General features: G+C 35.4%; 1 protein-coding gene across 1 annotated transcript in view; it reads right to left on the reverse strand.

Moving 5' to 3' along the window:
- Positions 1 to 14,080, reverse strand: part of LOC126745822 (xanthine dehydrogenase-like) — a 60,013-nt gene that overhangs the window by 125 nt on the left and 45,808 nt on the right. Inside the window, exons 21-22 of the mRNA XM_050453840.1 lie at positions 522 to 719; positions 48 to 161 (exon numbers count right to left, since the gene is read on the reverse strand). Coding sequence (XP_050309797.1) covers positions 48 to 161; positions 522 to 719 — 312 coding nt within the window. The remainder of the gene's footprint in view (positions 1 to 47; positions 162 to 521; positions 720 to 14,080) is intronic.

The following is a 14,080-nucleotide window of genomic DNA, read 5'->3' on the forward strand; positions in this document are numbered from 1 at the left end:
AAACCCTATAAGTACTTAAACAATTAATCAATTTGCATGTTACGCACCTACGGGATACCATAAATCAGCTGAATTAAGCGATTCCGCTCTGGCGGAAGCCAAGGCGTTACGTATAGCCAGTGGCAAAGCGATTGTTAGGCACGTAGGCGGTTCCGCTATAGCTAAAAATTGAAGAAACAATGAATAGCCTCGGTAAAAACCTTTATGAACCTTTAAGCCTGGTAAGCAGTAAGAAGTAACACGTATGACGCAAGGAAAATAAACTACTAATATTCAAATGGAGCTATTCATATTTTGCGGTAAGACGCATGAAATTTCATCGTTCAATTTAATTTCTTGCCAATATAACCAATCAAAAGGGTAGTAGAGATTTCAGAGAGGGAAATATTCAGAAAGAGAAACAGGGTGAATTTTGCTACGTTGTTTTACTTCTTACGTTTTTATATTATGAATTCGCACGATTCTTACTGCATGAAGCTTACTTCTTACTGCATACCGTACGGAATTTGAATTGAACCCACCTTTAGAGTTTAACACCCCAAGAGGATTAAAAGTGTTATTTGCAAATCGAATCCGGAAATCCTGAGGGATATCCTTGGCCCCTGGCGGCTTATAATTCCAAGTCCTGTTCGTCTTAAGTTCGCCGGTAGTTTTATCGACCACGATTTCCTCCATTGAATGGCATCCCAGGCCCATGACGAACGCTCCTTCCAGTTGGCCTGTAAGTAGTACGATCCTGCTTTTTATGTCAAAATAATGACATTGACGGATGAATTAAACGTCTGGGATGTAGGATAGGTAAACTCGGAATAGTATTTACACCTATTTCTGCTTTTTTTCCTTCATGACGTCAGGAATAATAGTTTCTTTCTTGGATTTCATTAAAATAAAAAAAAGGTTTTTTGAGAAAATCATGGGTCAGACAAAAATGCGTAAATCATTATGTTAATTGATTTTTTTTTCAAGAATTATCATGTTTATTGAAAAATCCTGAAATAATGTGTTTAATACATTTAATTAAAGAAAACTGTATCCTTAACGTTTACCAGACTAAAACATTTGAAGACCACAGGGAAAAAACGTGCAAAGTCACTATTAATTGAATTTGAGAAAATAAAATTTTAAATTTTTTAATAATTTTTTTAAAATTTCGATTTTGGAAACAATTATTGTACCGTATACTAGCTTTTTAAATTATGTAATGAAATTAAAAAATATCAATTAGTTTTTTAAATTTTATTACAAAACCAACCAAAGTAGAAAAAAAACAGAAGTCACTTTTTTTTAATGTTACCGTATTTACTATATTGGTGTTTAGCGCTTATTTTTTGTCGTTTTAACGGGCTTTTCTCTTCTGTTCATTTTAGGGATTTTCTTTGCGGGTGGTACAGGAAGATTGTCGTAAAAGGAAAACGTGCTCTCGTCACAAAATTTTTTCAGTTGCTGTAGATCTTTGTATTTTTCTCTTGAAATAGGAATTTTACCTAAAAAAATATTTTATTAACAAAAACACTATTATTTAAAGGAATTACAAAACAAACTTACCATTATAAGCTCGTGGTGGATAGTGAAACTCCTTTTCAGATAAAGGTGGGCCTCGTATGAGTTTGGAGACTGGTTTAGTTACGATGGAAGTAGTCCAAGATCCATTATAGGTTTCACAATGAAGAATCATTCTTGGATGATTCACAGTGACTTCCAACTCTCTTATTGGTCGACTCAAAAACGGACACTTCTTTACATACAAAGGAGACAAAAATGCACTCCAGTCTCTTATAAGGCTGTCGTTAACTTCTTCTATTTTATAAGGTGTTGGTTTAACTCTAGCTTCCTTGAAAACCCGAACCCAGTCTGAAGGTAGTTCGGTCTTGGATTTGCAGTTAATTATACCCATATTTTTGTCACACTCCATAAATGAGTGGCCCCTAATCGGAAATACAACTTTGATAGTTTGAAACCTCTTTTTTTGGTGGACCAGGTAGTGCAAATAGCGAAACACTGTAAAGTTCTTATTTTGTCCTCCACAAGAGTCGCAAAAAATTATTAAAATCTTAACGCTACTAGGAAGATGATGAGTAACATAATCTTCTAAAAAAGAACATACCTCATTAGAACCCTTCTTAGCTACTTCTTATGAATAGGTATAAAATACTGAATCAGCATCCGAAAATCTATGGATGTTAAAAGAATAAAAAGATAATTGACGCTTATAATAGACGTCATTAGTCGTTATGTTCGGGACTGGTAAGTTTTTTTGGTAGTCCATGGCCACCGCTTCTATCTCTATTGATTTCCTACTTTGAAGTCGAGCTTGTCTCTTCCTAGCATAAAAGGCTTCTGTTTTTTTCTTATGAAGTTCTTTCTCTAATGTAAGTTTCTTATTTTGCGATTTAGGAACTCTTTTATTTCCAAAGTGATGTTTTGGGTAAGCCTTAAATTTAGCGACTTTAATCTAGCATTGAATTCATCGCACTTGGAACAGGTGTCAGAGCGGGGATATCCAAAACTGATATTAAAATCAGTCGAAAAAATAGTTCTGTAAGTTTCGTAAGACACAGATTTATCTGGATGTTTTAATTTATACATTGAGTGCATTTTGCGAATGTTCAAATCTTCAGGTAAGTAAATTTTCTTTGACTTTTTATTGCTATAATGACTAGACCTACCCTTAAACGAACGAATATGAGAAATAACACAGTTTTTTATATCTTCTTTAAGTGCACGATGTTTATAGGATTGTTTCCCCCTGTTGTCCTTAGGAGCAACTCCTTTGACTAGAAGTGAAGTGTGAATAGTCTGAACTCTTCTTCGTGTAATTCCATGAAGTGAACAAAATGCTTTAAGGCATACTGGAATGTCGACTGTTCCTTCATTACGTAGCACTCTTACCTTATAAAAGTAACTAGCCTGCCGGAAGTGACTTTCTTCTTCTGGGCGACGATTTCTTCGTTGGAAAACAGGACTTAGAAGAATAAGGCCACACAGATAGGCACTTTGTTCGTCCCAAGAACCTAACTCATTAAAATGTTTAATAATTTTAGCCCGTTCATTAGGTAAAACTTTTTCAAAGCACTGAAATCGCTTACAATGACATTCTGGCCCTACTTCATGACTCTGTAAGCGTATTTTTTTTGAAACATCAGACATACGACCAGTTATTTCACGTTTTTTAGATAGTCCACATATTTTTTTATCTAATTCGTCACCACTAGTGTCACTCGCCATGTTCACTCAGTTAAAATAATCGGCAGACTGACCTACGAGCTTAAAAAAACAATATAATTTTCTCAACCCAACACGTTTTTTCCTGACTTAACACGTTTTTATCTAGTATCGCGATGACATTGCACGTTCTTTCCCTGCATAGTTATTTAAAAACTGCAAATATCCAGTGACACAGTGCGTTTCTTGCCGGTATTAATTGCTTATATGAAAATATTCTTTGAAAGGAAACACATAAACGTATTATCTTAATTTTTATAAAATACTGACTTCGCACGTTTTTTCCCTGTACTCTTCATTTATAAAATTTCTTATTACTTCCCCGATTTTAATGTCAAACGAATGACATTGACAGATATGCAACGAATTAAACGTTACTTGTCACTAGGACTTATGACAGTTGACCTCAAAATCAAGACCATATTTCGTCGGCCTAATGTGAAAATTGCATAAGTCCAATTTTTCACAAAATTAGTTTTTAGCTTCATCTGTTAGAAAAGCAGCGTATCTACACATTCAAATCAAATAACTATGTACAAAGTATTTAGATGGCGCTAGAAACAGAAGTATGAAATGCGCGTATGTCCCACTCGTTCTACATCAGTAAGAAAATTGCAATAAGTCCTTGGCATAGAGAAATGAATATTAAATATATACATACTTTTAATTACTCTATGGTCCTAGGAAGTCCATGTTGTTGTTCTGTCTCTGTTCGGTGTCGTGCTTTTTAGTTTGTCAGACTTTAAATTGGCCGTTATTTTATCAGACTGAGCTTCAGTATCATTAACCCTGGAATGCTATTGTACGTAATATTTACGTGCGGACAGCACTATTTAGCGTGTCACTACAATTTTATTACCTTCTCCCACCTTAGCGCCCAGTAGTGCTTTGAGCGGTCTATCAGGAGTATGACACGCCTGAACTAGTTTGATCTGTGTATTTACAGTATTGGCTGAAGCCGAATTTCTTAAAGCCGACACGTATTTTTTACGTAGCAATAGTATTAACCGTATTTTATTTAGGACGTAACTTTGACGTGGTAATAGTGATAAGCAGTATTAGATTACCAAAAATATCTCAAAAAAGTTTAACAGATGTGTGGTAGTGATTCTGACGATAGCGTAGCCGATCCTAATTTTGCTCCTGGTAAGAACGACATTGAGGAAACCTTTTGTTAGCCAGGTACTTTTCAAATTTCCAAAAGACGTCAAAACTCTAATATTGTTCAAGCAAGGTTGTCTACCCCAAGTACTTCGGTAAGTTTGTTTTTTGCTTTTTAATATTGTAAGTAAGGTCTCTCCTTACATAGGAGAGCGCAACAAATGTGGGGAGGTTTTTTACTGCCCCAATCACTTGTAGCGCTCTCCTATGTAAGGAGAGACCTTACTTACAAATTTAAGGATTTAAGAAGAACTGCTCCACCATGGGGGCCGATTACTGCTTCACTCAACCGCCTTCAATTTCTGCAGCGGTTTTTTGTTGTAAAGTTAGATTAGTTCAAGAGAAAACAACAAAGTTCAATTTTGATTTGCTGCGAGCGTGTCTTCCATCTTACAACTGAAACGGAGACAATACCGCGAGACGGCTCAAAGGCGACTCGCTGAGAGATGACGAGCGACTGGCACAAAGACGCCGCGCTGGTGGCGGTTATTTATAGAACATCAAAAGGCTGGTAGCGGCATGGTAGAAAAGCGACGTTGCCGCGGATTAACTTATTTTAAATTGTATTGAATTTACAGTTTTTATCCGTTGTAGAATTACAACATATTCCCCCCCCTTGAAGTAACTACTTCAAAAAAAGAAAGTAACTGGTTAAGTTGCAAGCACAAGAAAGATACATATTATCTAGATTTAGGATTACAGAGGTAGCCTTTAGATTAATTCAATTCTAAACATTAGGCCAAAACTTGGTTACAAATTAAAGTCACTTAGAAACTTAAAACACTTAATTCTACATCCTTAAACTAAACATTTCAGGAACTTAAAATTATGCTAACAACAATATAAATTAGGCTAACACATTATCTATTCTTTAGAACACTTAACAGTCTTGGTTAGCGCCATTAGGCAAAGGACATAATTTGGTAATTGGCCTGGCGAAGGTTCCATCTGCAGTCAACACCTTAACCACTCTGACTCTTTTGTCCTTGCCTGGTAAGAGTTCAATTATTCTAGCCATAGGCCAATGTAAAACTGGGGTATTATCCTCCTTTAGGAGTACTAAGTCATTAACCTTAAGGTTGGGACAAGGATATAACCACTTCGGGCGATTTTGAAGTCTGTTAAGGTAATCTACAGACCACCTTTTCCAAAAAATTTGCCGAACGTTAGTAATTTTTTGCCATAAATCTAGTCGATTTTCGGGAACGTTTGTCACATCATGTTCAGCAAATGAGGTAAGAGATCTACCTATTAGGAAGTGTCCGGGAGTAAGGAATGTCAAGTCTGAGGGATCATTTGATATGGCACAGAGTGGCCGTGAATTTAACACTGCCTCAATTTGGGTCATAACGGTGCTAAGTTCTTCAAATGTAAATTTTGTATTCCCTACTAGTCGAATGAGGTGGTGTTTTGCGCTTTTAACAGCGGCTTCCCAAATACCTCCATGGTGTGGAGATCGAGGGGGTATGAACTTCCATTTAATCTCAGAAGTTGCCAGAAAGGTTTGGATAGCCTGAGAGATACTATGTTTAGAGAGAAAATCATGAACCTCCTTGAGATGGTTACTGGAACCTAAAAAATTTGTTGCATTGTCACTAAAAATTATCTTTGGGTTTCCTCGTCGGCTAACAAAACGTTTCAGGGTGAGTAAAAAGGCTTCAGTTGAAAGGCTAGACACCAATTCGATATGGACTGCACGAGTAACCATACATACAAAAACAGCCATATAACATTTAGTTATTGGTGCCCTTCGAAGATTAGAGCTCTTAATAAAAAATGGGCCTCCAAAATCAATACCTACATTTGAAAAGGGGTGAGAGATACACACACGTTCTCTTGGCAAGTCAGCCATAAGTTGGGCAGCTGCTTGGGCCTTAAATCTAAAACAAGTTAAGCAAGAGTGAATTATTCTTTTAATTTCTCTAAGCCCATCAAGGGGCCAGTACCTAAGTCGAACATTGGATAGAGTATTTTGGGGTCCCGCATGACACAATCTTATGTGTTCCCTTCTCAAAAGAAGTTGCACAATATGAGACCTTGAAGGTAATAATAAAGGAAATTTCTGTTCAATAGGAACTTCTGAGTTACTGAGTCTACCACCAACATGCAGCATTCCATCCTTGCCAATGAATGGGTTTAACGTTAAAAATGGTTTATTTTTCAGGGGTTTCTCATTCAAGAGTTGTTTAATTTCGTAGAAAAAATATTGATTTTGAACCAAAGCAATTAATTTGTTCTCAGAGTTCTTAAGCTCCTCTACTGTAAGAGATGTGTCTTGTTCTTGAGCTAATTTCCTACATTTATTAATGAAGCGTAAACAGTACGCAAAGCTACGTTGTAGCCTTGTAAAATTTGAAAATCTGCTAGATAAGTAATCACAAAACTGTTCCGTTGAAACCTTACTCAGATGACTACATACCTTTTCTTCGGGTGGATTTGGAACATTGATTTGTACATTATAGGTTTCTAAGTCAAAATTAGTATCTTGCAAAAAAGGTGGGCCGTGCCACCAGAGATCTGATTTTATCAAATTTGAAGGTGTCATTCCTCGAGAGAGAATGTCCGCTGGATTATCCTTTGATTTAACGTATCTAAAGGTATAATTAGAGGCAACTTCTTGTATTTTTGTTACTTTATTAGACACAAACTGAGTCCATCGAGAGGGAGAAGCACGAATCCATGCTAATACAATCTCAGAATCTGTCCACAGGTTTACCGTAAATGAACAAGGAATTTGCTCCTGTAGAATAGTTACTACTCTTCTAGTCAATTTACTACACAAAAGAGCACCCAGAAGCTCCAATCTAGGCAGTGTAATATTTTTTATTGGAGACACTCTACTTTTTGAGGAGATAAGTATGCAAGATGTACATTTATTTAAGTAAACAACACGCATGTAAACACAGGAGCCATATGCCTTTATGCTGGCATCCGAAAAAGAATGAAACTCTAGTTTTAAGATATTGGTTTCAGTCAGTAATGGTCGCGGTACATTTAGACCCTTGAGAGCGGGAAATTCTGTTATAAACTTTAACCATTCCTTGTGAATATCTGGACTTAAATAATCATCCCAGTCTAATTTAGCGATCCATACCTTTTGCATGATTATTTTTCCAATTACTGTGATTGGGTTGATGAGACCAATTGGATCAAAAATTTGAGCTATTATAGAGAGGACTTCTCTCTTCGTATAACTATTCTTTATTTGGAGATTGGGTAAGGACACTGAAAAATAGTCACCCTTTGGATCCCAATAGAGTCCTAGCACCTTATTCGAACCATTTTCTGGAGCAATTATATAATTTTGCTCTTGTGATGAGTTGGAAATATCCTTGAGAAATAAAGTGGAGTTGGAGCACCATTTGTGTAAATGAATACCAGCCATGTTAAGAAGTTGAGTCACTTCAGAATAAGTCTTTTTTAATGTATCAAGGTCATGGGTTGAATAGAGAATATCATCCACGTAACATGTTTTTAGGAGTGCCATACTTCCTAGAGGAAATTTATTTTTATTTAAATTTGCCAACTCAACTAAACAACGTGTACTTAAGAATGGTGCACAATTTGTGCCATATGTCACTGTCTGAAGTTCTAGACATTGCAATTGTTCACAAGGAGAATCACGCCACAGTATATTCAGCAAAAACGTATGCTTAGGGTTAATTCTGATCTGCCTGAACATTTTTTGAATGTCTGCAGTGAAGGCAAACTTAAAGAGTCTAAAATTTAAAAGAACATCATAGAGTTCTGGCTGAATTGAATAGCCTTTAAGCATAATGTCATTAAGGGAGACTCCGCTGGTGGTTTTCATGGAACCATCAAACACTACCCGGAGTTTAGTTGTGAGATTATCCTCTCGTAACACACAATGATGTGGCAAAAAGAACTTTTTGTGAGACAGACAATTCATTCGTAAGGGTAAGAGGAATAACTTTAGCATGCTGCAAGGAAATGTATTCCTTGACAAAGGATTTATAGTCAGAGTAGAGTTTCTTATTTTTACTAAGTTTTGATTCCAGATTCAAAAATCTTTGTTTTGCTCTATAAAAAGAGTCACCTAATTTTTGAAATTCATTCGGAGTTTTTAAAGGTAAATCGACTTGAAATCTTCCATTTGGCAAGAAAGTAGTGGTGGTCTTAAAAATCTCTTCGGCCTTATTTTCTAAAGCGAGTGCAGGTCTTTCTATTTCTTCAACCTCCCAGAATTTTTGTATAAGAGATTCTATTGAGTTTTGTATAGGGTCACATATTGGGCTAGTCTGAACAAAAAATGAGAAGTTTGACATATCTGAAGAGTTTTCCTCAGGTTGAGTATTGTAATTCAGGTTCCTCTTATAATTCAAGGAACTTTCAGGAAGAGATCCAGATATAATATATCCAAAGTAACTATTTTGTAGGGTAGGTAATCCCTTTCCTAACTTAATGAGTCCATCAATTAATATTTCATTGTAAACATCACAACTGAGAAGTATATTAATTGGACCAGGCACAGAATATGTCGGATCAGCAAGCTTAATATTCTGAGGTAAGCTTAGTGAGCTTCTATTTATATTTACTTGGGGCAATTTTGACGTTATTTTTGGCAATATTGCACAAGAGACATCAAAATTGATGGTAGTGCTGTTATGTGGAAATATCTTTACATCCACCATCAAATCTGACATTGAACACTTCTCAGAAAGAGTGGAAATTTCAAGTTTTCTTGAATATGAGGTAAGCTTTAATTTATTACATAAATCTTGGGTTACAAAGGAAGTCTGACTTCCATTGTCTAGAAGTGCCCTTGCTGTTACCGGAGTTCCATCCTTAGTATACAGTGTAACAAGGGTTGTGGCTAAAAGTATATGACTTTTTTGGCCTGTCTGAGCAATAGCTGAGAGGCATGAGGTTTGATTTTCAGACTGAAAACATTCTAAGGGATCTGTTATATCTTGTGTCGAAAAACTGGAGGAATTAGGAATAACCACGGGAGTAACTTCCTCCTGTTGTGTAGTTATATGTAATGTTTGAGGTCTTGGACTCGAAAAACTTGCTGTTTTAGCAGGGTTTTGCGATGAATGATGACTAGAGACTTGGGCGCTATTGGAGGGGTTGTAAGAGAGAGATGAAATCTGATTTCTATTTGTCTGAGAAGCACTTGAGGGAGTACTTGTAATATTTCTTGTTGCTGGGTAACTTATGTGTAAAAGGGAATGGTGTCGACCATTGCAGATGCTGCATGAGACCTGGGAGCTGCAGGTCCCAACCATATGTTTTGTGCCTAGACAATTTCTGCACAACTGTTGAGTTTTAGTGAAATTAAATCTATCCTGTGGAGAAATTTGTTTAAATTTATCACAATGATATAACTTGTGATTTGTCGCTGAACAAAACAAGCATTTTAAATATGGGCCAGTCGAGGGGCCAGTTGACCTAAAGTTTTCAGCATTATGTAGGGTAACCCTTGCCTTAGATGGCTTAGATTCTTGTTTATATTCATTAAAGCTGAGTTTTTCTAATATTTCACATCTTTTTTCCAGAAATTCATGAAACTGAGCAAGAGTGGGAATTGACTTAGGACCTATTTCATATTCGAAGGCTCTATGAGTAGAATGATCAACCTTTTCTAAAAATATTTCAATGAGAATTAAATCCCAGTGTTGCACTGGTACATTCATATTTCTGAGGGCTTGCAGTGTTTGTTTAGACAGAGTTAAAAAATCTCTAAGGTCTGAGAGTTTGTCTTGACTAAAGAGGGAGCCTTCAGCAGGCGTTTAATTAAAAGGCTAATAACACGAGACTTATTTTCATACCTATCCTTTAATGTGTCTAATGCTATTTGAAAATTAGTATCAACAACCTCAATGTTTTGAATAAGATTTAACGGTTCACCCTTGAGGTAGGATTTTAAATATATAAATCTCTGTAAATCCGTCAAATCATTATTTTGGATAATGAGTGTAGAAAATAATTGAATAAATGAGTTCCATTCAGAAAAATTCCCAGTAAATGGGTTTATTGACAGTTGAGGTAGTTTGACACTTGATGAGGCTGGTGAATTACCAATTTCAGCGTTTCTACTAGAATTATTCACTATAGTAGTAGAAGAACCAGATCTTGAAGAGGTGTGTGCATAAATTTTATCTTTTATTAAAGTAAGGGTTGTGACATACTTTGCCTCCCACTCGTCTACTTCTGTGGAAATTAAAGTACTGTCAAACTGCTCAAGTTCTTGTTGAATTTGTTCATAATCATTAAAATAAGAGATTAATTGCTCCTTTTTTATTTCAAGAGTACTGATCGAGTCACAGTCTGGGTTTTGCAGCACCCAGTTATAAGTACGAGTGATTCTAGCTTTTAAACTAGCCAGTCTTTTGTTTGCACCCACTGTCAAGTCTGGTGCTTCTGCACTTTCCATAGGTTCTGTCATTGTGAATTTGATATACTATATGTTAAATATAGAGAACTGAGATAAGAGAAAACAGTAAATAAAACATATAATTAGGTTAAAACCTAGTTAAACTTTACAAATTATGAGAACCGAGTCGTTTTTGTTTACATGAGTAGTTATTGTAAACCAATTTACAGTTTTAGATTGAGTCAGAGCTACTTTAAGCTATACTTAGCTAAGAGATTTATTTAGAGCACCTTATTAAACCGAGATTAAACCTTATTTTTTGCACACGCACAAATTTAACACAATAGTTTATAGCAAAGTTATTATCCTTATGAATCCAAAAGAGTATTTACAAAGAGTTTGGAACGAACTTACCAATAAGTCCTTGAGAACACGAGCACTAACCGAGCACTACGCATTAACTAGCGATTTGCGATTTTCCGTACAATTTTTTGTCCACTTGTTAAACTTAATTTAAATGAGAGAGTACTGTGTACTAGGAGATTTGGTTACCAATCCACTCTAGGAGAGACCCAGAACATTAGGAGGAACCGGGAACTTTAAACAGGAAACAGCAGCAATCTTTACAACATAAACTGAGTGAAGTCGATGAATATATCCGAGCTCGTAGGACCAACAAATGTGGGGAGGTTTTTTACTGCCCCAATCACTTGTAGCGCTCTCCTATGTAAGGAGAGACCTTACTTACAAATTTAAGGATTTAAGAAGAACTGCTCCACCATGGGGGCCGATTACTGCTTCACTCAACCGCCTTCAATTTCTGCAGCGGTTTTTTGTTGTAAAGTTAGATTAGTTCAAGAGAAAACAACAAAGTTCAATTTTGATTTGCTGCGAGCGTGTCTTCCATCTTACAACTGAAACGGAGACAATACCGCGAGACGGCTCAAAGGCGACTCGCTGAGAGATGACGAGCGACTGGCACAAAGACGCCGCGCTGGTGGCGGTTATTTATAGAACATCAAAAGGCTGGTAGCGGCATGGTAGAAAAGCGACGTTGCCGCGGATTAACTTATTTTAAATTGTATTGAATTTACAGTTTTTATCCGTTGTAGAATTACAACAAATATATATACACATATATTGTAATGCCTATTTTAGGATAACCTAGTAACGCCTGATGAAGTTACTCACTCTAGACTGCATAGTTGATTCACAGGTTAAAAATTTACTAGGCAAAAATGGTTGTATGTGGAAAACTTAACCTAAAAAGAGAGGAAAAATACCATCTATAAATATTGATCATGTGAGACCAGATCCAACACAAAAGGCTAAGGAATTGCTACAACCAGTTACACACTTTCAGTGATTTTTTCTTGATACACTTTTAAACAATGTCTTATTTTACACAAATCAGGAAATTATAAGACAAAATAAAAATTATAAAGTGGCATCACAAACTGTATCTGAAACAAATCTGGTAGAACTTAAATCGCTTTTGAGTCCATACATACTTTCTGCTGATTTAAAAGACTGATTTGGCTTTAATAAAACTTTTTCAAGCAAGGGACGCTTTGAATTTCTGACTGCGTAAAAGAAGTTACAAACGAGGCACGTACAATTAGTAGGGTTTAGAGGAAAATGTCCTTTCAGGTGTACATTTCAAATAAACTGTCAAAGTATGGTCTAAAAATTGTAATGCTTTGTGATGAGGCGACGAAATATTTAATTAACGCCTCACCATATCTGGGTAAATCAACAAATACATATGGTAAACCATTAGTTGATTTTTTTTGTGGAGCAGCTTACGAAGCCTATTCATTGAACTACAGAAACGTACCATGGATATATGGTTTACGTCTGTGCCATTAGTAGATCGGTTTATAGCAAAATCATTTAGTCTTACGGTAGTAGGCACTATTCAAAAGAATAAAGCCCATCTGCCACTACAAATAATAAAGAAAATAAAAATGAACGACAAGTTGGAACTACAATTTTTGTATATAGTCACAAAACTACTTTAGTTTCATATAAAGCAAAGCAAAATAAAACAGTAAATCTTATTTCCAGAATGCACACCACTATTGGAAAAATTAAACCTGATTTAAAAAAGCCATATATTATAGAAACTTACAACTCAACTAAAGGGTCAGTTGATACCTTTAAATAAATGTGCCAAAATATGTTATACTAACCGTAAAACTAGACGATGACCTTGGAGTTTTTGTTTTTATAACATAATTAACATGGCATGTATTAACTCGTATGTAATATATTTTCAGAATATTATTTGGCAAGGGGGAAAACCATTATGTAGACAAACTTATATATGACTGAACAAGGAAAATATATAGAACCTATTGCAGAGGATAACCAAAGAGAAAAAATTGTTTAACTTGTCCTTCAGCTAAGAGACCTATGACAGTTATCTACTGTCCCAAATGCAAAAAATCGATTTGTGAGGAGCTTCAAATTAAAATATGTCAGTAATGTTTTTAGTTTTTTTCTACCTTTTTTATCCACGTTTATAAATTTTATGTTCAATATATATTTATAAAAACAGTATTTTTTCAAGCCTTTTATTTTCTGCTATCCTTTTAAGAGTTTTATGTTTCAAGTATTTTAATATATACGTAAATTTTACGTAGCAATAGTATAAGCAACCCATGAATTAGCGATAGTATTCCAGGGTTAAGGTAGGTACATACTATATAAATTTAAGCTTTTGAAATGTGTTAACATACCATAGACTTGATCAATGTCATTTTTGTAAACTTAGGGAGTTGTGCATTTTTCACACTGTTGATATATTTAGAACTCACGGGAGTTATGCATGTTTCAAAGCATTTTGAATACCAATTACTGTAAAGATTAGCTATACAGTATAATCAAACAACGTTGTTTTTATACTGTGATTGTAGAGTTGTTTTTTATTTATTTTATTTTTTGTTTGGATGCTTGACTAAAAAAAATTTTTATATATGGGATTTCTTTACCAGGACGTTTTTACCAGTGGCTTTAGTTCGTGGCTATAGGTAGGTATAAACAAGTATTTTGTTTCAGATCAGATATGGATCGTAGGAGCAGAGGTTTCAAACTGTTGAGTTTAACAAAACATCCGACCAACGCTTTGAAGGACGTAATAACCAACGATAGTTCTGCAACATTAATTGATGATTCTATAGAATTAAACACGACAATAAAACTATTCAAAGACAAAGATCAAGACAATCATACTGATACAAAGAGCGCGGAAAATGAAAAGTGTTTTGAAGAAGAAGACGAGGAAAAACTACAGTCAGCTCTAGCAGAATTACAAGAAGAAATTCATATGACAGAAAACATTTTAGACATAGGGGGAAA

The sequence above is a fragment of the Anthonomus grandis genome, chromosome 1 (genome assembly GCF_022605725.1).
Source record: "Anthonomus grandis grandis chromosome 1, icAntGran1.3, whole genome shotgun sequence".
Classification (NCBI taxonomy): Eukaryota; Metazoa; Arthropoda; class Insecta; order Coleoptera; family Curculionidae; genus Anthonomus; species Anthonomus grandis.